The sequence below is a fragment of the Equus quagga genome, chromosome 19 (assembly GCF_021613505.1).
Source record: "Equus quagga isolate Etosha38 chromosome 19, UCLA_HA_Equagga_1.0, whole genome shotgun sequence".
Taxonomy (NCBI): Eukaryota; Metazoa; Chordata; class Mammalia; order Perissodactyla; family Equidae; genus Equus; species Equus quagga.
Window position 1 is genome coordinate 6,365,769 of NC_060285.1, and position 27,679 is coordinate 6,393,447.

Genomic DNA, 27,679 nt, shown 5'->3' on the forward strand with positions numbered 1-27,679 from the left:
GTGAGAGAACCGACACTGTGTTCATCACAACGATTTCTAAAGTTTAGTCCTGGGCTGGTGTTTTTAATAGAAGGAAGAGAAGTAACAAATTATAGGAATGGTTGATGCATCATCCTCAAGTTCATTAAATATGACACCAGTCCTCCTTTCCCTCTGGGGGATGTACTGGCGGCAAGTAATTAAAAGGAGATTACCAAAATGTAATTAAGACAGTCGGTACCTCTCCCCACAAAGGAGGTTCACCGTGAATAATCCTGAGCGAAACCGAATCCGTTCTTGGAGGTGGAAAAGCTGGAACTGCAGCTAACACGTCTGTGGGGCCTTGAGGGGACTGAGAGTCCACCGGGCACGAAGACGACAACTCTACTCCTACTCACGATCCGTGTCTTATATTGGTACACCACTAATCTGTCCTCAAAAACTCGTCCTGGTCTTAAGTCTTGTATGGCTGTCACACGTGACGTGAAAATCATGTGAGCTCTTTTCAGAGCAGACGCCACGTTGTTTTCAGATCCTGGGGTGTGGTCTGCCGTGGCGTCCTGTCTCCTCCTGGCTTCGTCTGCAGTCAAAGAGCATTTCTCAAAGCGCAGGTCCCAGGCCTGCAGCCACGGGCTCAGTCCATGGGCACCACGTCGTTCTCGTGTGCGCCACGCACGGTTTGAGAACCAGCCCAGTCGGCCCCGAGGCCTGTGAGCTGATGGAAGACAAAGGTGACGCCATTCTTTTCAGATGGGAGCAAGGAATTCGCCTCACACCAGTGGAAGCCGTCACTCCTTGATTCAAGATGAGAAACACAAACCTATGTGGCATAAAAGAAGTGAAATGAGGTGTTAAAACTGAAATGCTACCAAGTGGCTTGGTTAAAAAGTGAAAAAGAAAAAAAAAAAGGACAAGTACTGGACCACAGCACTAAATACCTTTTTCATAAGATTCCCGCAAACTGGGTGAAAACATTATCTGCATTTCTGTCCATGGCAAATACCTCTTTTTCACTTCTGGGAAAAACATTTTACATTCGAAATGCTATGTTCAAAATATAGAGTAGCACCTTGTTTTTAGAAAACCGTTCCTGTTTAACATTTCTTTTAAGTCTTAAAGTGCAATTTCAGTATCGTCTGTGAATGTAAAAATAACGCTCAGAGCAGAAATAGAATTTTTAAAAGACATAGTAGAAACCCATATAAAATCCTTCTACTTTATTACCATGGAAATAGTGGAATTTTTTAACAAAACGCATCCTTATTCAATGCAGAGTAATTATTTTGTCGCGTTCTAGCTATCGGAGCCAATGAGGTGACACTTTGCTTTGTGTGTATAATATGTGGTCTTTAAAATCATTCAGTGAGATGTTAAATAACTTGAAGATGGTTTTTTTTCCAAGAGAGAATTTAAGATTGTAGTTTTCAAGTGAAGAAGAGATGGTAAAGCACGTTAAAATGTTTGTAATCTTTTATGCACATTGTATTTATATTAGTTGCCAACAGTGTTACTTCGATTTATCTTTCTTTTTATTGTAAATATAACAGTATCCATGTATTTTTAATGAAAGTTATAAAGAATGGGAAAGTTTCCTTTTGAGGAAAGAGCCCTAAGATTATCAGAAATAGATTAAGTAGATTGTTAAGATACATCATTACTGTTAATAACTCTTGCTCCTGGTGGCAAGAAAGGCTAGGTCCTCTTGATATAATTTCAGTGATTTTTGAATGTTTTCTCTAAATTTCACCCACTTTCCACTTGCCAACAAAACGTTCACTACCTGTTGTCCTGGAGACCATTGAGGACGTAACAGGTTGTGAGGGACAGCTCAGGCGGAGTTAGGCACTTGGGGTGGCTTTAGTGACAGGCTAGGGCAATGGGCTGCTGGGCTCGCCATGCCTAAGCTAAAGCAAAAGGAGTGTCGCCAGCCCCAGGCTTGGGTATCAGCAGCAGCCCACCAGCAGGTTCCAGGCGTCCCGTGGCAGCCCCGTGGGATCTAGGCCGACCTGACGCATCCCATCTCCTCTCTGGGCCTTTGAGTGCGGTGAGCTGGCAGCCCTGCTGGTGGAGGGTGCTGGCACCTGGCACAGGCACGTGTCTGCTTCCTCTGAGCATCAGCGTCTACACTGGTCCTAGCGCTGTCCCAATGTTCACACTGATATGATAGCCTACTTAAAGCCAACTGTAGCAATGAGAGCAACAGAATGAAAATGACATCATCCTGGAAGATGAGCAATTAGTGTCCATCCTGCAGAAGTTTCTTGGCCACCGCTTAACATGACGCATTGTCATTCTTTCAAGGTTAAAAACATTCTCCCAAATCTGAGTTGGTTAAGCCTCCTCCACCCACGCATCCTGGGCCACACCTGCCTCTGGAGCCGCCTCTGGGGAAAGGGTAGAAGTCCCCCCGCCAACCCCAGGTTCCAGAAGTGTGGACAGTCGGTGGGCTGGGCGCCTGCTGCTCTGAGCTGCCAGCTGGGGCTCTGCCGGAAGCAGGACGGGTCGGCCACGAGGGAGCATGGTTGGTTTCTGATGCCTCTTGCAGAAAGGTGAAGGGGCCACACCAGGCTGGCTTGCACCCAACTCCTGTGGCAGGTGGCCACATTGCCCCCTCCTCCACCCGAGAGACCCCCTTTCAATCACAGCTATTTCAGGCCGAGGTGATCATAAATCCAGTGAGGTTTGGAAGAAAACATGTGCAAACTGAATTTCTAGCAAAGTAGAAATTTGTGGAAATTAGTAAAGCAAAATTTGAATGAGTGAATTTTCTCAAACCCAAATGTTCTGTGCTCCCAGAGGGCAGGGACAGGGTCTTATTCACCTCAGTGTGCTCAGCCAGTCTCCAGGGAGATGCTTTGAGGATCCCTGTACACATCCTCCTATAGTCCACCTTGCATTGTCACTCACTCCAGCATCCTCAAAACACTTTAGCAAGCATTGCCTCTCGAATCTGGATTGGCATTCTTTCTTGATTCCTAGCCTCAGTGGGATACTATCTATGTGTTCAAAATAAATGGACTGTGGCACTGCCAGTCCAGGCAGACCCCCCACTCATTTGGTCCCTCCAGAGCCACAGCAGTCTAATTGACAGTCTAGTTTAATTACAAGCTTTGGATCAATTAAACACCAGAGTTGAGCTATACCTTTGATTCCACAAGGTCATGACCATATCAGGAAGCCATGAGTCTACCCAAGAAGTCATTGTCCCAAGTAAGTCTTGCGGAGAAAATCCAAAATCCAGACGGCACCAGTATCTTGGTTATCATCATCACATACCTTTGTGTCTAACTTGTAGGTGAGCTGTTTGCATTCCAGCTTTAGAAGCCTCGTTCGACTAGAGGAAACCTAACTTTCCACATTCAGCACACATGAATGAGAGTGTGTGCCAGGCAGCGGGCCAGCCCTGGGGTCCTGGCGGGCAGGAGGACACGGAAGCACTCACACTTCCCCCTGAGGTGACTCGTGCTCCAGCAGAAATGATTGTGACCATTCGTGAACAAGCCAGAAAGTTCCATCTCATGGCTTTTACCAAGGTCTGAATCTGAATGGTCCACGCTGAGAGATTAAGAGGAAGAAGCAAATCATCTGCCTAGTGACTGTGCCTGGCCAGTCACTGTCATCTTCTTGTCACCCACATTCAGATACCAGCACCAAAATGATGGCTGACACGCCCTGCTCACATGCTATGAGCCAGGCACGTTCCAAGCATTTTACATAAATTAACTCAACTAATCCTCCTAGCAGCCCTTTAAGGTGTGGGTACCATCATTATCCATATTGTATGGATGAGGAAACTGAAACACAGAGAGGTTAAGCATCCATTCCCGGTCACACAGCTAGAAGGGCTGGAGCTGGGATTAGAATTCCAACCCATGCCAGGCCCGTGCTCTCAGCTTCCCCACTGTAAAACAGGATCGGTAGTTGGGTTCAGCGAGTTGATGTGGAAGGAGCTTTGCACGGTACCCAACATAGCAAGCGCCAAGTGTTTGCATTCGTTCTCACTTTATTTTACCCTCCTTCAGTGAATGCATGTCTAATGTTTAATGTTTAGTAATGATGTGATTATATGGTGTGGAATTACCTGGGCGGAAGAATTTGTTTTAACAGTTTCATAAATGACTTCAGGCATGAGTTTATTGACTCATTAAAGGGTCAAAGGATGGCTTAAATGTTTTCTTTATTTCCCTGCATTTTATGGCAATTTCACGCTACCGAAGGATTTGTGAATTGTGTGTTTGCAAAGGTGCCCAGATGGATCCTTTGTGAATGTCGAGAGCTGTATGACAGAAGTGAGCTCGGCGATCCAGAGCAGAGGACGAGGACCTAGCTGCTTGGCCAGGGGCAAAGATGGGCACAGTTTCTGATGAGCCACACCAGGTCTGGGTATTGGGAGATGGGGCTTCCTGGGCGTAGGGATCCACGAGTGCAGAAACCCAGGGTGGGGAGAGCCCCACACAGGCTTGCCTAGAGCATGGGATGAAGCGAGGGGAGAGGTCGGGGGCGATGGGGTGAGACCGGATGGTGAAGGGCGCCGGGAGGCAGGCCAAGGGGCAGGGCTGTGAGGTGGGTCTCTTCCCTGCTCGCCTCGGTGGGCCTCTCAAAGCGTTGGCTCCTGCAGGGCAGGGTTGGCGTGCCGTTCACTGCTCTACCCCGGTGCCTGGGACAGTGCCTGACACGCAGTAGGGAGGCCCCCCGGCCGTGTCGATGAGATGCCACATTCCTATTTCTGGTGGGCTCTTGCGTGCTCGTGCGTGTGGTAGACGGGCAGCTTGAATCGTGACAGAAGGGGCGGAGCAGAGCTCTCAAGTCGGACCATCCTGAGCTCTGTCGTCAGTTTGCAGGGAAGTAGCCTGGGGACCCCAGGGTGGGCGGAGCCCTGACTCTCAGAGGTGAGTCCCACTCACTTTCTAAACAGCGGGGAGAAGCACCGCTGCCTAGAGGGTGACGTGAGCATCAGAGAAGCGTCCGTAACACCCCCGCCCAGCGCCCGGTGAAGGAGATGCAGTGAAGGATGGCCGGCAGTACTGGGTCTCAGTGTCACCAGTACTGGGTCTCAGTAAGCCTTCCTTCAGTTGACTTGAAACTTGACTTGATTGTAGCCTTTCCAAAGGAGGTTCTGGAATCTTCAGATTCACCCTCATTCCTTGCCCAGAAAGAATGCTTGCATGGTAAGAGATCCCGGGTCGAGGCCATGCCACCAGGAAACCTGGAATTGTGCTATAACTCCCTCACCTCTGCAAACAGCATGCTGGGTTGCTGATGCCAATTCATCAACCGCTGAGACCCTGAGACCCCCCAGCAGATGAGAGTCGGCCTCCGGGGTTCAGGGCCCGGGGAGTTGCGGAAGCCGGCCTCCCGATCCGGGAGGTCTGTGGCAGGATGCTTGCACACAGCTTCCACTTTATTTTCATCTGGATTTTTTAACGTTTTATCTTTTTCTTCTTTTGACAGGCAGTTTTCCTGCTGTTATTTTTAGCATTCATTTATTCGCTGTAAATACAAATGAAGATACAGTACAATTAATTTCTTTGCTAATCAAAATATTTGATCAAATGAAGCAATTTTTCAATTCTTAGAAGTAATTATACTGTTCTTTAAAAGGAAGTGGAGGAATTCTTTACTGAGTATTTCTAATTAGGAGTTTTTGCTACCTGCTGTGTTCTTATTCTGTTTGAAGTTTTCAGAATTTTTTTTTTTCCCTCCTGTGAGGAATCATGGGAAAAACTATGTAATTGTCTCCCTAAATATTCAGAACAGAACTTAGTAGAAGCCTCGTGCTCTCTGTTAACTAATGATAACATTCATAACAGTTAAATTAATATACTGACATATTTCTGATCTGACAGCTGGAATGGACCTTGCTAAACCATGTTGTCTAACCTCTTGCTACCAGCCAGGTGACTGCCACCTTGCACACCCACGGGAGGGGTGTCACAAAGTCCCCTTGCAATGTACCCACCATCAAGGAACACTGATGACCAAAAAGCCATCCACATGAACAGCCTACTTTTTTTCTGTACTCTGAGCTCATTCCCTTTTATTTCTTACTAACTAGGAATTCAGAACTGTATCAGTCAGCTATTGCTATGTAACAAACCACCACAAAACCCCCACAGCAGTAAGAATTTATTTGGCTTTCACATCAATAGGGTGGCTAGTCTAGGCTGGCTCAGCTCTGGGGGCTTGACTGGTCATCTCTGCTCCACGTGACTCTCACCCTCCACCCTGGACCAATGCTGTGGCCAGGGTGTGTTCTGCTTAAAGCAGCACACAGGCACAGGGCGGCCTGCCCAGTCACACAAGTGCTTTTTAATTCTTTGGTCACGTTATATTTGCTAATGTTCCTTTGGCCAAAGCAAGTCATTGTGGCTGAACCCAAAGCCAAGGGATAGGGAGATATTCTCAGCCTCTTTAGTGGGTGGAACCCCAAAGTCACATGGCAAAGGATGTGGATACAGGGAAAGGTGAAGAAACGGGGCCTGGAATGCAATAAACCACAGGAAAACAAATACAAATGCACATCTCCATTTCCAACCCTACTGGATTACAGTCGTGCGTCATTTGACAACGGGGCCACCGTCTGAGAAGTGTGTCGTTAAGCAATTTCATTGTTGTGCCTACATCATAGAGTGTACCTACAGAACCTCGATGGTCTAGCCTCGTACACACCTAGGCTATGTGGTACTGATCTGTAGGACTGCCGTTGTGGATGCAGTCCATCCTTGACCAGAACATCATTGAGCAGCGCGTGACTGTATTTGACAACGCGACCCACCCCTTCCCTCTTATGTGCTCTCCTCCCTGTCATCTGGAGAAGTTGTTTAGGATGCGATTTAGTGGCAAATTGATTTTCTAAGTCAGCCAAGAATGTGGCTGGACATAACTTGTTGATAGGAGACTAGAAAGTCTTTTCTGGCATCATCCCTTTAATAGAGCTGTTGAAACAGGAGTTCAATAAAACTGTGAATGTGAGCAAACAGGAGTTCAGGTTCTCTCGACTCAGGCAAAAATATCTGTAAAAGTAGCCAGCAGAGGCGGTAAGAATGGCAGCCCAAGTTTGCCCGGCATTGGGCCCAGCACCGTGCAGTGTCATTTTGTTGAACTCCCCAGCCCACCGTTGGAGATGGTTCTGTTTTCGTCCCCACTTTATCCCCATGAGGACGGTGAGGCAGAGACGGTGTGTGTCTTGCCCAAGGTCACAGAAAGAGGTGGAGCTGAGCTCCTTTCAGCTCTCACCAACCCCAAAGCCATCAGGTGCTGGAGGGCCGTCCTTACCCTCGGGCCCATCCCCCTCTGCGGGACCAGTCTGGCCCTTGGCCAAGTTCAGCTTCATCCAGGGGGGTGGGACTGGATTGCTGGGGCCACTCCCTCTGGCTGTGCTCCCGAGCCCAGGCCACATCTGCCCTTCCTCACGTGCAGTGTGAGGCACTGAATGTTGGCAGGTCTGGCCTGAGCTGCTGGAGGACAGGCCATGGGCTTGGGGTCCCGGCGCTGTGTGTGCAGGACTGTCCCCAGCTTGTCAGTCAGCATGTTTGTGCCCTGCGAGAAAACCTAGTCAGAGCCAAAGACCGTGCCAGAGACATCAGGCCGCAGGAGGGAGAGGGGCCCTGGAGCTGGAGCGGGAGGGGCGGGCTCAAAGTGAGCTCTGCACAGGCTGGTGCTCGCCCGCCTCTGACCCCCACCCGGGCCACCTCCCTCTGACCCCCCACCCAGGCCACCTCTCTCTGACCTCACACTCTATGGGGCCGCCCCATGGGTGCTTCCACGCAATGGGAGGATTTAGAACCACAGGTGGACACTCTGAAGCTGTGGCTTGCTTTTTACTAGACAAGATCTGTGGGGACGTTGAGACTGAGAAGCCCTCCATAAAAGTGAGGCGTTGCTAGGAGGGGAGGCTGTTGGATGATTGCTTAGTCCGTATATAGGGACATTGTCTCTCTTACATGTTTGCCAGCCTTATGGTGGAGTCGTGATGGGGGCTGGAATTTTCTTTTTGGCAATGGTGATCTGTGTTTCTCTGCGACGTCAGGGGGGTCAATTGTTCGATCAAACAAGGTTCTATAAACACCCTTGAATAAATGAGAGAAAATTCCTTCGAAACGTGTAAATCATTTTCTAATCGTCAGATCTAAAGTGCATAAGATTCCACTATCTTTTGTTTTGCACTTAAAAAGTGATCAGAACGGCCGTGCATACAGTTGTCAGGTGGGGAGGAACACGGCAGATGCAGGCCCAGCGGTTCCTGTTGAGAGGATCGTGTGGACTAGAGTGGCGCCTGATGGCCCGTCCCTTCCCACAGTCCCCCTCTTCCTGTCACAGCTGTAATTCCTGTCCTGAGGGTGCCTTTCTGTAAAGCGTAGTGAGCGTTGGAAAGTGACATTTGCATCTCAAGATAGTGGTGTCTTTTCTGATTAGGAGAGACATTTCTTCTAGTTATAGAAAAAGCACTATTTTTCCCCATTCAGATATAATGATCACGTGAGAAGTGCCAGGGACACAAAAGCGCCAGACCAAGAGCCATCTGTTCCTCCCTGGCGTCTCCAGTCACTCGGAGCGACGCTGGCGGTGGCTGAGCGGCTTTGCTAAAAAGCGAGATGGGAACCAGAACCTGGGCGCCTGACAGATCCCAGCCTCATGCCGGTGCTGGAAGAGCCTGGAGGCTGTGCCCTCCGAGGCCAGTGGCTTCTCTGGGCGGTGCGGGTGGCAAGCGGTGTGGCTGTGTCCACGGGGCCTGGGGATCTTCAGGTCCATGGTTTGTCCCTTGTGCACCAAGGTGATGGCAGTGATGCTGCCAGGGGGTGGGGTTATTGGTGATCTTTGTTTTTCCTTTGTGCCTTTTTTGTAGTTTCTAAGTTTCCTATGTGAATGCACAATAATTACTTGCAAGCAACAAAAGAGTATCTCCAACTGGCAGCAACACTGCCTTGATGAGCAGAAGTTGTAGTCCAGCCACGCAGTGGTGTTGCTCCTGTTTCTCCTTGTAGTCCCCTTGCCTCCCCTCCTGGCCCAGGTGATGGGGAGGGGCCCTCTCCATAGCCTGGGCTCTGCCCACGACTCTGGTTACACGGAGGAAAGTGCTGGGTCTGCAGGCAGGCCCCTGGCGTGGAACTGAGTGCCGCCCTGTGTCAGTTCCCTGTCTCCAGGCATTGCTCACCCTCCCGACCTTCACGTCCACCAGCTGGCTGAGTGAGGACAGTCCCACCCCCGCCCCACCCCCCGCACCGTGCTTCCTTCGCCTCCCACAGCAGTGGTTCCCTCCCTAGGAGGGCTGTTTCTGGTCAGCTGTGTCCAGGGCACAGGGCCCCCATTCCCCAGAGCACACGTCACAGTTATACTCTCTGCTTACCTGTGAGACCCCACCTGGGCAGAGGCTTGAAGGATGACGTCTTCCCTCTGCCTCCCCAGTATCTAGAAAAGCTCCTGGCACACAGCAGATGTTCCACGGGTGTTTGTGAATGACTCAGTACAGGCATCACGGGTGTGGACTGCGTGTTCATCCTCTGAGGGCATTGCATGCATGTGTGTCACCCCCGGCACAGGTGCTCACTCGCCTCCAGGACCCAGTATGACTCTGGTGTGACTCTGATCCCTGCACGGGTAGAGAGCAGGGGCCGGATTCACTTCCAGGCTGTCACACCAAGCAGGGCTCCCAGACCAGCCTCTCCTCAGCATCCTTTGCAACCACACTATCCCCACCCCACCCTCGCCCCTGACCCTGACCCTCAGGGAAGCAAGACCCCAGCTCGGGAATCCTAGTCACCCGCCTGCCTCTGCCCTGACTTACTCTTCCATTAAGAACATTGTTAATACTAGTGTGTGTGTCCATGAGTGTGATCATCTGGACCATTTTGTGGTCCCTTCCCACCTAGTGCATCACAAACAGTTTGCCGTATTATTAAATTATTGCTCGAAGCATTCTAAATTGCTGCATTGTAATCTATCTTATAGAAATATCATGTTTTAGTTAACCATTCGCCTAATGCTAGACATCCAAATTGTTGCCAATTTTTTATTTTTTGTAAATTTTGTTAATTTTGTAAATGATCCTGCAGTGATCATAATTCCATGAGCTCGCTTTGTTTATTTCCTTAAGGAGAAAACTAAAAGGAGAGGTGCTAACTCAAAGGATAGAAAGCTTTATGGCTTCAGATACCTTATTCCACCTTTTCCAACGCTGATATTATCAATCAAAATTTTGCCAGTTTCTTAGAAGAAGAAAGCGGAATCTTGTTTTCCTTTCTATTTCTTTGTGTTGGGACAGGTTGGAACTTTGTTTTCTTTTTTTAGGAAGATTGGCCCTGAGCTAACATCTGCTGCCAGTCCTCCTCTTTTTGCTGAGGAAGACTGGCCCTGAGCTAACATCCATGCCCATCTTCCTCTACTTTATACGTGGGACGCCTACCACAGCATGGCTTGATGAGTGGTGCCATGTCCGCAGCCAGGATGTGAACCGGCAAACCCTGGGCTGCCAAAGGGGAACATGCACACTTAACCACTGCACCACTGGGCCAGTCCCGGAAATTTTTAACAGTAGATCCAGGGCCGCTGTCCAGAGCAGAGCGCAAGGATGCTGCCACCCCACTCATTTTATTGGTTGTGTCATTTTTATTGTATGGATGTACTGTTTCTTCATTCTTTCTTCGAACAAATATCGAGACCCCACTGTGCGCCAGGTTCTGTTCCAAGCACTTGGAGATTCAACAGTGAAGGAAAGACCATTCGTTTATTTCATGTTAGGATGAGAAAGACACTTAAGTGGTAATTGTATGGTAGATGAGAAAGCAGTCAGTGCAACAGAACAGAAGCAAGGAAAGGGGAGAGGGAATGTGGAAAGGGGCCCAGGGATGTTACAAATGCTGAAGCAAGTGTGAGAAGAGCAAGTGCAAAGGTCCTGCGGCAGGAACGTGCTCCCTGTCTATGAAGTGCAGCAGGAGGCCTGGTGGCTCTGAGCAGAGTGAACAAGGAGGAAAGCCACAGCAGTGAGGTCAGAGAGTGTTGGGGGCAGGCTGGAGGTCCATCGTGAAGCTCTCCCCAATACTCTGAGCCATATGTGAAGCCATTTGAGAGTTTTGCTTGATCTGATTTTCATTTTCAAAAGACCATCCTCAGAAGAAAACGACTATGGCTTTTTGATTATGGCTCTGCCCTCGTTTACCCCTCCATCCAGAGAACAAGTCTTAATACTTGTGTGTGTGTGTGTGTGTGTGCGCGCATGAGTGTGCCTGCTTTAAAAGGATTGTCCTCAGAGGCAAGTGATTGAGGGTGGAAGCAGGGAGACTGTTGCAGTAACCCGTGCAAGAGATGATGGTGGCTTGGCCCAGGAGGTGAGGGTGGGGTGGTCACCTTCTAGATGCATACTGAAAGCAGAGCCGTTGGCATCAGTGGGTGGTTTGGATGTGGGTAATAGAAAGATATGTCGCAGATGACTCCAGGCTCAAGCTGCTGGAAGGACAGTTTCTGGAAAGCAGAGGACCATGTTTTGAAGTTGATGATTGACGAGAGAAGAAGGAATTTTCCTTTATAAAACCTGGATAGTCTCTCTTGCCTAGCAGGGCACTCTTACCCAAGGTGACCTTTGAGTCAGCCGTGCCCTTCTCTGCTGCTTTCAAACGCTGTAACAAATAGGCCTTGTGATGTCATGGCTCGGCCGCCGGACAGGCTCGCTTCTCACTCACTCCCAGCCTGAGTAGGTGTCAGGGACTTATTTGTGTATTTCTAGACCCGGCGGTACTGTTATGATTACATCCAGTTTAGGACATTTTATCTGGTGAGTCAAAAAGTTCATTGCTAGCCCTTTCCAAACATTTCTCGGCAATTCTCACATATTCATTTTTCTGTATCACCTTTAATATCTCAATGTCTAATGATTCCTCCAAATAGCCATTGAGATTTGTATTAGAATTTTATTAAAGTTATTTCTAATTGGGGCTAGGTTTTATCTTTTGAAATGGAGTCTTCACATCCAGGAACATAGTATGTGTCTCTTTTGATTCCAGTCTTGTTTTAACAACCCCCAATAGAATATGTATCGCTTTCTTTGTATAAGTCTTACACCTTTCATAGGAAATCTATCCCGAGGTATTCAATAGCTTTGTCATTAACGTGAATGTGGATTTTTTTTGCAGTAAAATTTCTTTTTTTTTTTAAGATTGGCACCTGAGCCAATATCTGTTGTCAATCTTATTTTTATTTATTTTTAATGTTTTAATTTTTTTTTCTTCTCCCCAAAACCCTCCAGTACATAGTTGTATATTTTAGTTGCAGGTCCTTCTGGTTGTGGCATGTGGGATGCCGTCTCAGCGTGGCCTGATGAGCGGTGCCATGTCCTCACACAGGATCCGAACCAGCAAAACCCTGGGCCGCCGAAGCAGAACGTGGGAACTTAACCGCTCAGCCACGCCAGCCCTACAATTTCTAACTAGTTATAATTACTATAAAAAATGATATTGCTTTCTTGTATTTTTGGCTTGAATCCAGCCACTTTCCTAATTGTCTTGAGATTTTCTAGTTGTACAATTGTATCCACAAATAATGATAAATCTTGTTTTTCAATGTTTATACTGTTTGCTTCATCTTCTTGTCTTATTTCAAAAGCTGGAGCCTCTAAAGAGGTGGGCAGCAGACTGACAGTGGGCACGCCCGTCTTGTTTCTGACTAATGGAAGTGCTTTACTGTTTCAACCATTCAGTGTTTGCAGGTAGAGTCTGATTAATGCTCTCATGTTTGGGATGGTCGTTTTATTTCTATATAGTTTATTCATTCTATTCTATTCTATACCAGGCTGCTGAATTTTGTTAAATGCCTTTTTGCCGTTGTTGACATGTGACCCTTGCTAATGTGAGGAAGTGAACGATTTGTTTTTCTTCGATTTGAAGGATTCTTATATTGGAATAAACCCTCATTGATTTTGGTGTGTCATTTTTATTTTTTTTATTTTTTTAAAGATTTTATTTTTTTCCTTTTTCTCCCCAAAGCCCCCAGGTACATAGTTGTATATTCTTTGTTGTGGGTCCTTCTAGTTGTGGCATGTGGAACGCCGCCTCAGCGTGGTTTGATGAGCAGTGCCATGTCCACACTCAGGATTCAAACCAACGAAACACTGGGCCGCCTGCAGCGGAGCGCGCGAACTTAACCACTTGGCCACGGGGCCGGCCCCTCAGTGTGTCATTTTTAAATATGATGCTAAATATTCCTAATGGGTTTCTTTTTATTTTTTAAAATGTCTTTGCGTTAATGTCCATAAATTAGACTGGTTTATTTTTTTCAAGCGTTTTCTTTACCATATTTTCATAATACTATGTATCCCTCTTGTGTTCTGGAATAATTTGACTAATGTAAAAATTACCTATTTCTTAAAAGTTAGATTCGGCCTGCCCGCAAAATCTCCTGGGCTTGACCCCTCTTTAGTGACAGATGGTAGGTCTTTTAACTGCTTTGTACATTTCTTTTGTGGTCACCTGTCTATTCAGGCTTTTCTCTTAAGTTAAATTTAGTCATCTATATTCTGCTAGAAAACAATTCCATTTCCTCTGGAGTTTAAAGCATATTAACCTAATGTTGCTTACACTGCTTTGTTAGAATTCTTCCATCTCTGTTGTTAGAATAATAGTATTTCCGATTCGTTTTGTGTTTTAACGCTTTCAAGGAGGACTCACATGCACCATCTCGTGTGAGCCTTCGTTCCTCCTGGATGGATGAGGACACTGAAGGGGAGAGTGGTTAGTGTGCCAGGTCACACAGCCAGTTAGAGGCAGAGTCTAGATTGGACCCGGGACTCCCGCCTTCCCGTGCTGGATGCGTCCACCTGTGTTCTCTCTGGTTATGTTCACCTTGGGGCCCGTCCTCTTCAGGCCCCAAAGGTGCCACAAGGGGGAGGACGGGCTTCAAGAATGACACTACATCCAGAAAAGGGTCCTCCAGTCTCTGAAGACCGACATCCCCTGGAAGGTTTAGGGAAATGCCTGTGTATTTAGATACGGGGGCTGCATTTTCAACTGTCTGAAAATGTATAAGATGCATCAGGAACATCACTTTATTCTCTAGAATGAAAAAAAAAGGGCACTCACCTACTTTGCAAATGGCTCCAAACAGACGTATTTAAAAGCTTCTGTTAACCTTTGGGTGATCGAGGATGCGATGGGCTGTGGTTTGAGTGTAAGTGTGTGTATTCACGTTTTTCAGGATATTCCCAGCAGCATACTGTGTTTGATACAATTTTATAAAGTAACATTATGCAGACTTCTCTGTCCTAAAGGATAGTCACATACAATACATATGTTCCTGTGAAACTGCTGAAAATGAATCATGACCAAGTTTTAATACTAGTTGGGGGATTAGGTGTGGTAATCTGGTAAAGGTCTTAGCACGTGCTGGCACTATGTAGGAATTGTTATTACAGCTAACAGTCACGACAGGTTTTCATGTGGGGAAACCCAGGGTATCTCAATACAGCCTGGTACAAGGACAGCTTTAATGTATTGTCACCCCTAGGTTCTCACGGAACCAAGTCCCCCTCCCATATCTCATAGCCACACCCTTTCCTCTGACTTCAGGAGCCTATCTGTTGATGCAGCAACCGCAGGGCGTTTTCTAATTGCAGCGAGTATGTGCATTTCAGGGCGGCTTCCCTGGCACTGCCCACTCCCCTCGCAGGAGGCTCAGGACTCACTGCCCCCACTGGCTTCGCCCTTTGAGCTCCAGTCTCCCAAACCTGACTTCCTTGTGGAGCCCAGTGCCCCCACTGCCCACTCCTGATGGCTCCAGGATAAACGCAGAGAGCCTTGTCATCTTCAGCATCTGTTGATGATCACTAAGGAACTTCTTCTTGCCTGTTATTCCTGTTGTCCCGTGTGTCCACCACAGTGATCATCAGCAGATGCTGAACGTGGGCTGCAGTCCTCTTCAGGCCCCTCCTAGCTCACCTTGCATGAGGCCTCTTGCCAGCACATAAGCCTAAACAGGCGTTACGAAGATCGTTCTGTTGCCTCCCTTTCCTCTTGGCCCATTCCTCCTCCCTCCAGACAGCTGTCCCTGAGCCCAGGCTGAGGCTGTCCCTCCCCCAAGCTCCCAGCACCATGGACAGCGTCACGAGGCCCTGAGCGCGCCTCCCAAGGCCCAGGTGCACCTGCCCAAGGAGGGGTGTAGGACCTGCCCCATTACCCCACAGCTTCCCACTGCATGCATTCGGCACTGCCCAGGATTGCATCTCCGTGGGTCTCAAAAGCTTCAGACTAAAGGGGACACTTACCAACAGTGCAGCATAATGGAATAAAAGTGACCAAAACTGCCTTCCAAATTTTAACTGCTGTCAGAGTATCAACTGAACTGATGTCCGGAAATGAAAGCAGTCAGGGTACCATCCCCATTACCACTCAGAGCAGGCACTCTCCAAGTGTTTGTTAAACGAACCAAAAGGCAGACTGAATGGGCGAATGGGCGCTCGCTGCCCAGGGCCTGGCTCGCACGTTGCCCTGCCCGGTGGGACTCACTCGCTTTTCCTCCTTCTTCCTGGCAGGCCAGCCCAGAGGTCCACTTCAGCTAAGTCTGAGCTGAAGCAGGATCCCGTTTAGACCTGCTGCTGGGTCTCATTTGTCTCCTGGCTTATCTTCCTCACTAAGCTGGGTCTCCCGGGTCTTGCCATGGGTGATGGGCCCAGAGCCAAGAGATGATTTATTATTTATTAAATGGATCAATTTTCCATTCTGTTTTGCCCAGACTGCTGCTGAGTGGGCTGAGAAAATGCCCAAAGGCCCGCCACCCAGGTCCTCCAAGGAAATGGCGAACCAGGAGATCCTGGCACGGCTCCACAAAGCAGTGACTTCCCATTACCACACCATCGCCCAGGAGTTTGAGAACTTCGACACCATGAAAACGCACACTGCCTCCCGGGATGAGTTCAGGTCCATTTGTACTCGCCACGTCCAAGTTCTGACGGATGAACAGGTAAGAAGTGCATTTGGTTTACCATTTTAAGCAATGTCGAATGAGCATCAGGCCGGCCATTCCCCAGGGTGTAAAGAGTTGAAGGCTGTCCTCTATTTTCAAAATACTTGAAAGCTTTTGGGGGGTTTTGCTCTTCCTGCTGTTGTTTGTTTTAAATCTTCCTGAAGACTCGCAGGAGCCTTCTGTTTATCTAACAGGCATGAATTGCACCATTTCAATCAGGGTACAAATAATGTCACTTTTATTTTTAAAATCAAGTTGAACTTGGCTCCAGCTACCACTCTCCTTCCTTCTTGCCTGGAGCATCCCTGGGCCTGTGTGATCCAAGAAGGCGGCCAGTCTCTGCCCGCCCCTGAGCAGGGGACTGCCACCTGTGCCTGGCTCCGCTCCTCCCGCCACCCCCAGCTCCCTTGTTCCCCTCCCTGGTTGTGCTGCTGATGCTTCTGGATGCTCTGGGGTACTGCTCCGAGCTCTATGACATGCCCACCCCCAGCAGGCCTCCTCACTGTCCACGGGCTGGACACAGGCCATCCTCTCTGAGGTCCCCCTGCCCATCACAGAACTGCATGGCAGAGTCTCTCCTCCCCAAGCACTGAGCTGGGCTCTTTCTAGCTCAAAGCTCTGGCCACCTGCTGCCCTGGGCCTCCTTGGCCCTTCATGACCTTCGGAGGCCAAGAGCACCTCCCGAGGGATGACGTCCCAAGGGTCTGTCTTGCTTACTGACTTCCGTCAATAATCATGCTAAATGCCGGGGTTGGGGGACCAGCACCCTGGATTGCTTGTTCCTCACTGTGCCCCAAACGCCAAAACAGCCCAGCGCCTCGTGGGTGCTCAGCAAGTCCCGGTGAATGGATGGTGTCCACGCTCCCCACCCTCACCCCGACAGCCCAGTGGCTGAACAGCCAGATAATACGGAGCACCAGTGACCCCATCGCAGAAACAGATCTCCCTTCACTCCAGAAGACACACTGCCGCAGCCCCCCGGTTCTCAATGACTCGAGACCCCGTTCCCAAGAATGATTCACGTGAAAAATGAAATCCAAAATATGCACAGAAGCAACTTTCAGAAGCTTCCCTCCTTCCTCCTGGTTCTGCCCAGGCTCAGCCCAGGGAGCTTCCTGCAGATGCCCCGTGGGAACATCCCCCTTCGCTCTCCCAGGCTGGGCCACTCCTACCTCAGGTTTCCTCTTCTCAGAGCTGCAGAGCAAGACTGACAGTATTCACAGGGACGGGTGACCGTCACGCCCGCCCCGATCCCCGCTCAGGCCTCTGAACTCATCACCCTAAAGAATGTTTGTTAAAGGCGCTAATAACATGAACGTCAGATATAACCTCCCTAAAATATCACCTTTTTTAGGCATCATCACTTTTGCGAAGCAAAATAAAGTACTGTTTCCAAATGGAGCACGCAAGCCAGTGGGCTCTCTGTTTGTAAATTCTGCTCTGTTACTATAAATGAATAGAGACTTTAAAATTAATACGGTTGCAGTTATTATCCTATAAGGCCAACTTACAAAGGTTTTACTAATAAAGGTTTTACTAATAAGGATTTTTTATTTCATCTAAATGAGTAAAATTTTACTCTAATTATAGATGTAAATTAATGACACACTGGCATATCTGGCTTTCGTAATGGAGAATTTGATTTTAATTGTCCACTAAGAAAGCTTCACCGTCCCCAGCACATCAAGCTCCCCACTGCCGACAGAACCAAGCACTTATTTTTAAAGGCTGCTTTCTAAAAAGACGTGGTCACAGCTCACATACAGTCTGCATCATCGACAGCATCAAAATCTGGTGTAACTGCCGTGGTTTGAGTTGGGTGATGATTAGCAAAAATTGTGCTATATTTGGGAAAGATGCTTCTGGATACAGGCTGGTAAACGGAAAGCAAGAGCCCCAGAGATCCATATGTTTTCTCCTTGCATGAGTTACTTAGCCAATGACCTTCTTGGTGGAATGGCACAGTGTCTGGCACAGTAAGATGCAGAAGTAATTTGCACTCAACATGTGTAGACCCCATGCCATCGGCTGGACAGTTCCAACCGTGTCAGATGGCATTCAAGTACAGGTTTCATGACTTGGTTCATCTACATTATAAAAACGTAACTCATCTTAAAAAAATCTAACCATCATGAATCTGAAGGGCCCACTTTCTCGACTGCCAGAGCTCTAAAGTGGGGGAAGTGCCACATCTTTTGGTGTAATTAGCCTTTCAAAAAGGAGAGCAACTTTCAGAGCAGATGGAGTTGGAAAATGATGGGTCTTCGTAGCTCTGCATAAAGTGAGTTATAAAAGGCTGTCTGTCGGAACTGGGTCCGCTTGGGTATTGCTTAAGAAGATAGAGACCTACAGGGAGAGCCTCTCCTGGCGAGGCAGTTTAGGTCGGTCCCAGTGATTGCGTGAGGACTGAACATGCCGCCATATTAGGGAAAGGAACCGTTAAGCATGTCTGAACATTTCAGATGTGGTGTTTCTAAAACAGACACCCCCAGGAAGTGAGAACGATGCAGGCAGAGAACAAAACAACTCTTCAGGCGGGCAGACTTAGGTTTCAACCCTGCTTCTGCACTAGTCCAGCTGTGTCACCTGGGACAAATTACTCAGCCTCTCTGAGCTTTAGCGTCCTCTCCTGTGAAATGAGAAGGCACGTACTCCCCAGGTCCTCCAAGTATCCTCCACTCTGAGCAGTTGCAGTTCAGCCTTGCTCATCTTTGTTTGCTGCCGTCTCTCTGTCCCTCCCCCCGTATCTGGCCAGGCCAATTCTGCCTTCTGAACTCACTTCAAGCCCAGTGAAGCCTTTGCTGACCACACTTTACCGGGAGCTGCCCACGCCCCACTTTGCCCTCCCCACTCCATCTGGAGGTCTCTATCTAACCAAGCCCCTGGACACGCTTGCATGTCCTTTGGCCAGAGCTGGCTGTCCTGGCTGTGCAGTGAGTACCAGAAGGGAGCGTGCATCCCCTCCTTCACCTTTTGGGGGCCCTCTGTGCGCAAAGTGGTGACGTTAGCCCCAGGCGACCAAGGCAGACCTGCTGCCTGCTTCCTTTGAGCTTGCGTCCAGGGAGGTAGAGAGAGGTCACGCACCAGCTGTATATTATTTATGTAATTACATGCCATTCCCTGCTGTGAAGGGTGAAGGGGCATGCAGCACTCGGGGAGAATTAAACACGGCCAGGCCCGGACCAAGCGGTCGGGGCGGTTTCCCTGAGGATGCGATGCTGGGATCGTGGGAGTTGCCTCCGAGAGGAGACAGGCGAGAGAGAGACAGCGGCACAGGCAGAGGGAACATCCCGGAAGCAGGGGCAGTGGGTGTGCTGTGTTAGGTGGCGCTGTTGCCAGCGGGCCAGTGGTCACAGCACCCCGCCACAGACCAGACTGCCATCCAGGGTCTGCGTTCTTTTAGGAAAAGACAGACAGTAAACCAAGTAAGTCAGACACGTGTATGTTGGATGGTGATAAACGCTATAGAGGCCAAAAAAGCAGGAGAGAGGGTAGTGATGGGGAACTGGGGAGGGAGCCCGCGAGCAGGGCAGCCGGGGAGGCTCCTGAGCAGGTAAGGTGAGTAAAGAGCTGGGTCAGGTGGGCCGCGGGGAGCAGAGGGGCTTGGATCGTGGATGCGTTTCAGGATTGCAGCCGACAGAATTTGCTGATGGATGTGGGTGTGAGGGGGGTGGGAGCGGAGGGTGAGGACCCGGAGCAGAGAAGAGCCGTGGACAGGCGGGCGCTGCGGGTGGACAGGGTGGGGAGGAGGTCAGTCGTTGGGGCTCCCCTGCTCCGTCTGCCCACAGCACAGCCTTTATCCTGCTCCCGCCACTGCTTCACTTTTCCTTCTGCAAAAGCGCATCTTCACCTGCTCTCCCGGGAGGAGTAAACCTGAGGGCTCCCCCTTTCACCCTCAGTCTTAAAGCTAGTTTGGCTGGGGACAGAACTGTAGGTCCAAGTTGTCTTCCCCTGACCCTGGAAGAGATCTCTCAGTTGTCTTCCGCCATCTCTTGGTGCTGATGAGACGTCTACTAATCTTCACGTGCCTTCCGGGCGCCAGTGCCCAGGGAGGAAGGGGTGAGCCCCTTTGGCCAGTTTGTGCCACCAAAGCCCTGTGACAAGCCGAGTGGGGAGGTGCGAGGAGGAGGACGGGAGCGGGAGTGTGTTCTGATGAGTCCCGGCACCCCACCCGCAGCCGCCTGGACGTGTCCCCTCACACGGCCCCCACCACCAGGTGCTCCTGGAGCAACCTCGGCCTGGTCCTAGGGGCTGGGCGCCTCCTGCCTTGGCCTCAGGGCTTTGTCCTCAGGCACCAGGGAAGTTCTGTGCCGTTGGCAGCACAGGCCGGTTCCGGCTCCACCTGGCTGCCTCTGTTTCCACCTCAAGTAATGAGTTGGTGGTTTGATGCTAATTGCCCACCTCCCACGGGGGCATCTGTCCCTGTTCCTGAGAGGGTACCACCCCCACCACCTGTGTCACACCCTCGCTCCTGTGGGCCACACCCCCACTGGCGTCTACTGTCACGGATTTCTTTCCCATTTCTGTTCAACGCAATTCCCCTGCTGTGTTTGAACAAGACGGTGCATTTTAAGCACAGTTTCCGTCTCTGCTGAAACTCCCCATCTGTCCGTGCATGTCCCGCACCCCTCTACTGGGTCCGTTAGCATCTTAGCCGTAGCTGTTTCGAAGTCCTTGTCTGGTAATTCCCGCTCTGGGCTCAGCTCTGAGTCTCGTCTGTTGATTGCTGTCTCTCCTGGCAGTAAGTCAGTTTTCCTTTGTTTGTACGTCTCAACTTTTCTTAATCGAATGCCAGACATCAGGTGAAGAAGAGTAGAGACTGCGGTGTAAATAGTACGTATGCCTGAAAACGGGCACAGCTCTTCTGTCAGGCTGTGTGTGGTGGGTGCTGTTGAGTGTCCCTCTGGTCGGTAACTGAGCTGCGTTTGAGTTCTGCTGCTGCTGCCCTTGGCCCGAGTGTGCCCAGGCGTCAGATGTGGAATATCACTGTTGCCGTGTGCTTGGTGTGGGCCCCGGGACGCCGGAGGTTTCCTCTGTATTCCTACTCCATCCTCAGCTTTGGGCTGTCCGTACGCATCTATAGACCCCGGAAGGGTCTCTCCCATACTCTTGGTGCCAGGCTCCTGCAGGAGTGGGTGCGTGTCTTGGTGTCCTGATCCAGCCTGTTTTAGGTGGGGCCTGTGCCTCTGGGCCTCAGGGGCAGCACCTTCTCCACGTTCCTGCCCCTCCACACCCCATCCACGGCAGCCTAGCTCTGCCATGTCTGTGGGGTGGTGGGTCTCGGGTGGGAGGGGGTTTGCTTGTACCCTTCCCCGGGGCCGTGGATCTGTGCCTGGGTCCAGGTGGGAGGAAGGGTTCCGACCCCCATAGAAGTGAAGAGTTTTGCTTCTCTCCCTCCCCCAGGGGCCCTGGGCTTGAGTGGGTTTGCTCCTCCTCCTAGCGGTTTAAGGCTTTCCTTCCTGTGAGGGGATGGTCTGGCGAAGCGGGTGGTGTTTTGCATCTGTCCCCCTCTGATGGGCTCGTGCAGCCGTCGGGAGCAGTGGCAGAGGCCTGTGGGAAGAGCTGGTGAGTGTCAGCATTCTCGTGTCTGGGTCTCCCAGTTACTCCAGCTTGATGTGCCAGCCCACTCTTGGCCTTTAGAATTTGTTAACATTTCGGCTGATTTCTTCCCACCCTCCCACTTCCTCCCGAGTTCTGCCTGGTGTGAGAGCCGGCGTGTCTGGCTCTCCTTGGAGACTTGGGGCTCTGTGGAATTCAGGCCCCTCGGCGCCCTGCAGCCTCAGCTCTCCGAGGGGCTCGAGAAGAGCTCTGATGTTGTAGGTACTTGGCTTTTCCTCGTTACTAGGATGGGAGCGGCGTCTCCCGCAGCTTTCCACATCACAAACAGAGGGGGAACTCAAGGTCGTGTATTTTTACGTATTCAGAAGGCAGTTGACTACTTCTCTGTGTTTGAAAGGGACGTTTCAGCAGGTCACATCCTGCTGCCATAACGTGGAAACTTCCTTTCTTCCCAGCTCGTCCTCAGACCGCCAGGATTTTGCCTGGATTTCATGCTCAGCTCACAGACCTGTGGTTTTTCAGAATCCACTTCTGTGGGTGGTGCCCATTTCTAGTCTTTTGCTGTCTCCCCTGTCCCCACAGTCCCCCGCCAGCCACCAGCCTGCACTGCATCTTTAGGTGTCCTGGGGTGTAACCTGTCAGGATTGAAGAGCCATGGGCGGGCTTCCGTTTCCCTGCCCACCCGGGTCCATGTCCTCCCAGTGATCTTTGTTTTGCCCTTGGCATCCAGGCCCTTCTGGTGAAAAGAGGGTGAGACCAGGGTTTCTGTGGTCCTGCCCTGACTCCATTGGCATCCTGGGATTTAATCAGGAAGGCGGTGGGTCCCTGCCTCGCCTGCCCGGACAGGAGACACTTCTGTTGTTCTTAACAGTTTTGTGAACGTCTTCCCTTCCATGCTTCAGTTTTCACTGCTTGCTTCGGCATGCACGCCCACCCTGTGTATTTATCCTTAATAACAAGACCTGCCCCCTTGCCTCCCAAGTCTGGATGAAACAGGAGCCCACCGGTCAGCCCGCCTTCCTCTTATAGCAGCATCCTTCTCTTCGTCCTTGAAGCCCTTCCTGACTAAGGTGATCCGAACATGGTTTAGCACCGTCTGTCCCTCTTCATTTCGGAAGCGTCGTTCCATTGTCTGATGGGTCTTATCATGTGCATCATCTAGGACCTCCAGCAGCTGAACATTTATTGAGCACCTGCTGTGTGCCAGCCCCTTTGCAAAACGTTTCACATTCAAAGATGAATCTCCGAGGATCCTTCAGGGAGCTTCCTGGCTGGGCGGTGTAGGGGAGGAAGACATTTCCTCTTCCCAAATGTGGGTTCATCTGGCTGGAGAACGAATTAAATTCACATGAGACAGAATAGCAAGAGAAAATTAAACAAAGCCTTATGAGGAACCATGGCCTGGGGCCTTTCTTCCCGAAGGAAGAAAGGGCACCGAAGAAGTGGGGTGCACAGAGTGGTTATGTACCCCCAAACAGGGTGTTTCACATGATTGAAATGTCCCTTTTACAATAGTCACAAGGCCGCTCTGTCAGCACAGAACTTGATGGAAACGACAGATAGGTCTGCTGTCCCAGTGAACGCCGTGGGGTGGCAGGTGTGTTGCCTCGGGCTGGGGGGCGGTCACAGATGAGCGCGCAGTCAGTTCCCAGCCTAAAGAAAGATGCTTAATCTTTAAGGAGATGCCAACATTGGGAGGGGGAGGGAAGTCAGTTACAGGAGGTTACCAGAGAAGCACAATAAAATGCAGATTTAAGTCCTTGCCTTTGGCATTGATTAAGAGTTTCTGGAGAGAAGGTCATCTCTTTTCTTCTTCCTGGTACAGAGAGGGAGGCACCTTTACAGATAGAGATTTACCTTACAAATGTAAATGTGTCCTAATGAAGGGCAAGTTCCATTCCTCAGAGCCTCCTTCCCTGTCCCAGTTTGTCAGAAGCAATCAGCCTCAAATAATACTGATTCCCACATATCTTGGGGTGGCCAATTCCAGGTCCCCACAGCAGAGAGATGTCACCTGCAGAGGTGGCTTCAGCATGACGTGGGAAGGGAGAGAAGAGCGCCCGTCGTCTGCCCAGTGATTTGGAGAACTTTCCTGCAGGAGACAGGTGGCGGGTTACCGCCCCTGGCGACCGTGAGGTCTGTGGACGGCATGCTCACCTTCAAGGTCCCTCACTTCCACTCCACCAAGCAGTTTTTCCTCGTTGACCGAAATTAAAGCACCGTGGATCTGCATGTGTGATAAATCACCTCGAACTACACAGCAACGTCAAGTTCCTGGTTGTGAAGTTGTTACACAAGGTGTAACCTTTGAGGGCAACAGGATAGAGGGGACCGGAGACCTCTCTGTAACATCCTGGCAACTTCCTGCAAATCTATAATTATTTTGAAATAAAAAGTTAAAAGCATGAATCAAGAATATTGTCCCAAACTAAACCTTATTGGTTTTTCAGGGCCTGGACACTCGCCCTCTCTCCCTTGCCCCTCACTGCTCCCTGAAAGCGCTCAGGTCATCCAAAGTGACTCATCTCAGGTGCTTTCAGTCATTCTGCTACGTCCGTGCTGCGTGTGGCTCTGACACAGCCCGCGACGTCAGACAGCACCGAGAGAAAGCCGTAAACTTCTCTCCAGTTTCCCAAATGCCTCCCTTCTCCTCCTGGGAGAAGACAGTGTGCCCTTCGTGACATGAGCTGTGCAGACGCGGGGGCCGAGGGCCGCCTCTCAGCGGGGGCTGTTTGCACAGCGCAGGTGTGGCAGCTGGGCGGACGGGCAGTGAGTCTGACCGGCTTCCCTGGGACCCAGGTGGCCCGGGGTTTGACTTGCATTTTCTCCTAAAATGTTCTTAGATGCTGCAGCTCGGTCACTGTGACTAATCACAAGATTTAATGGCCTTAAACTGCTCACTAAGGGCCCAATTCAATTAAAAAATGTCCTGCGGAAGCAATGAATAACCCTCTTGTCTTTGCTTTTCCAGTCTTCCGAAGGCTTCTGCTGAGCGCAGGCTGAATGAGTTTTTTTCTTTTTAATTTTTCCCATTGACGTGGGCCTCGGACCCCCGCCGACTCTCGCCCCGCTCCTCATCAGCGCCACGAGGGTCCCCGTGAGTCACACTAACCCTTGGGCAATGACTGCTACCTCTTTGCCAGTTTGACAGACTCTGGAACGAGATGCCCGTCAACGCCAAGGGGAGGCTGAAATACCTGGACTTCCTGAGCAGGTTCAGTTCGGAGAGAGCGGCAACCCCGCCCGACACTGATGATTCAGCGAAGGCCCAGCGAGGGAGCAGCGTCCCCAACGTCTCTGCAGAGTCATCGCCCACTGGTGACCCGAAAGCAGGGTCAAAGCCGAGGAGCCATCCCTGTGTGAGTTCTCCATCTCACAGGGTCACGTGTTGCCTTGCACCACAAATCCCACTGGGTGGGGGCCCTAGTGTTCTCACAGGGTGGGGGTGACTGAGGACGAGGCACAGGGTGAGCCTGGGCGGGGGACACAGGACCGGAGCCCACAGGTGCGTCCTTAGCATTCACCTGCCTGGGAGGGTGGTAGGTGTGAAGAAGGGGGTGGGGGAGATGGGTGGAAAGGAGGAGTGCACGTGGGAGGGAAGAATAAGGAGGACACGAGGCGGGAAGTGAGGGGGGAGCAGATGACTGTAATGTCAGCTGTGCTGCCAGCATCATCCAGCAAGACAGCAGATGCCCCATGGTAGATACCACTGTGTGCGGAGCTCCCTGCTGGACACCACAGGCGCTGGGAGGGCGGTGTTGTTACACCCATTTTACAGTTGAAGATACTGAGGCTCTAAGAGGTGTGCTCACGTGCTCATGGCTCCTCAGTTAGACACGGAGAGACCCGATTCCAAGCATAGGCCTGTCTAACTGCAGGCCTGGCCCCGGCCGAGCCGCCCAGCCTGGGTGGAGGAGGGGCCCAGCCTCACCGAGGCTCTGGCCTCATCTGCAGGCAGGATAACCACGTCTCCAAGCAGGGTGGGTGAAAGGATCCCCATGGTGTCCATAATGCGGGCAGCGCTGTGCCTCGTGCCGGGCGAGCGCCCCAGGACAGCAGCTATGATCCGTTCGTTGTCAGCACGCACTCACCGCGCGCTGGCTGGCTCTTTCCTAGACTGAGAGTGAACACAGGTCCCCGCCCGTGTGGAGTTTACCTTCTCAGGGGGGATGATGGGCAAGAAACAGTAAACGTAATAAGTATTTAGCAAATTAAAGATGGTGAGCAGAGCAGAAAGAAGGGGCGTCAGGAGCACCCCAAAGACGTCCACGTCCCAACCTCCGGAACCTGTAATATGTCACCTTACACGGCAAAGCGGAGTCAAGGTTACATGTGGAATTGAAGTTGCTAATCAGCTGACTCCCAGACAGGAGATTCCCGGAGGGTCTGGGTGGGCCCCGGGCTACCACCAAGGTCTGTAAATGGGGGAAACAGAGGCAGAGGGGTCAGTGCTGGGAGAGGCGAGTTGAGAAAGACTCGACCTCATGCTGCTGGCTCTACCACGGAGGAAGGGGCCATAAGCTAAGGAATGTGGGGGCCTCTGGACGCTAGAAAAGGCAAAGAAATGGGTTCTCGCCTAGAGCTGCAGAAGGAACACAGCCCTGCCGACACCTTGATGCGAGCTCAGTAGGACCCATTCCAGGCTTCCGACCCCCAGAACTGTAGAGAAGAAGTGTGTGTTGTTTTAAGCCACCGAGTTTGTATAGCCATTCCGGCAGCCACAGGACATTCGCATGGGCCTGGGGGCCAGTACGAGGACTTTGACATTCCCTCCCAGGGTGGGGCCTTTGCAAGCTTTTAAGCAGAGGGGTGACCTGATCTGTGTGCCTCTTTAAAAAGACTACTGTGGATGCTGTGTGGGGAAGAGGCTGTGGGTGGAGTGGGGGCGCTGGGAGGGACGGGGGCTCGGGGGTGATCCAGGTGAGAGGCCAGGTGGCTGGGAGCCAGGTGGGCGGGGAGAGCTGGTGGCCAGCCAGTGGATGGATCTTTGAGGTGGAGCCAACAGGATTTCCCAACAGACGGGCTGTGGGATTGACAGGGAGGGAGGAAAGGCCAGGAAGACTTCTGAATTTTTGGCCTGAGCAGTTGGAAGAAGGGCATCATGATCAACCGACATGGGGAAAGTTTGGGTGGCGCATGATTGGGGAGAAAGACCAGGAATTCCGTTGAGTCTGTTACTATGTTAAAGAATCACGTGTCAAGGAGGCGTTGGGGGAGGAGTCTGGGATAGATGAAGTTCGTTCGCTTGTTTTTAAATGGAAGATATGACAAAGCAAAGAACAGCTTTGTACTCGGTCCACATTTCAAAATATCAGATGTTCTGAGAGTGTCCGTGCAAATGACAAGTGAGTCCCTTTCTCTGATAAGACTCTTCTTGTGAAAAATATGTCATTGTCACTTCACACACACACACACACACACACACACACACCCCATTGATACATTTAAATAGCATCTCTCTTTATTTGATTCTTGGCTATATATTTATTTCCAAAACTATTTTGGTTATTATGATTTGGCACAAATATAGCCCACTGATGGAAAGAGAAATTAAATGGTAAAATTACCATCTCTGTTTTCGTTTTTCATTTTATTTCTGAAATAATACTGCTTGTGAAATGGCGAACCTCGAAACCTGAGTCTTATCTTAAGTTTTTATTATTACTTCCATTTTAAATCTCAGATTACAAGACCGTTTTCTTTTCTTGCCTGCTAGACCCCCGCCAGTGCGATCCTGGAGCCGAGTGCCCAGCCCCTGCAGAACTGCGAGCCCATCGAGACGAAGCTCCGGAAGAGAATCCAGAGCTGCTGGCGCGAGTTCCTGAGAGAATGCAAGGAGAGGGACGTGAACAAGCAGGGGGAGATCACCGCGCCCGAGTTCCTGGGTCTGTTCTGCTTCTGTCCTCTTGATGACATAGTGTCACCTCCCGGCACGAGTCCATCCCTGGGGTGGGGGCGGGGGACGGAAGCAGCAGGGAACCAGCGGAGCATCTGGGCGGTGACGGAGCCCGGGCACCTTGGTAGACACCAGTGTTGAGGGACGAGGCCCCCCGGCACCCTCGCCCCCTGCTGGGCAGGTCCACACCCATGGGGTCAAGTCGGCGTGCCAGGACTTCCGGCATTAGAATCACGTCTCTGGGCAGAGTGTAAACGTTAACAGACTGAGAGCGAGGGAGGTGGGGCAGGTGTGGGAGGG

General features: G+C 50.6%; 1 protein-coding gene across 6 annotated transcripts in view; it reads left to right on the forward strand.

The window, feature by feature from the left end:
- EFCAB6 (EF-hand calcium binding domain 6) overlaps positions 1-27,679 on the forward strand; it is a 233,096-nt gene that overhangs the window by 195,880 nt on the left and 9,537 nt on the right. For 4 of the 6 annotated variants that reach the window (XM_046645983.1, XM_046645984.1, XM_046645985.1 and 1 more), the window contains 3 exons: positions 15,694-15,921; positions 24,627-24,842; positions 27,200-27,368. In XM_046645983.1, the coding sequence (XP_046501939.1) occupies positions 15,694-15,921; positions 24,627-24,842; positions 27,200-27,368 (613 nt within the window). Of the gene's footprint in view, positions 1-15,693; positions 15,922-16,733; positions 16,791-24,454; positions 24,581-24,626; positions 24,843-27,199; positions 27,369-27,679 lie in introns of those variants that run through there. The other 2 variants (XM_046645988.1, XM_046645986.1) reach the window with 2 other exon arrangements.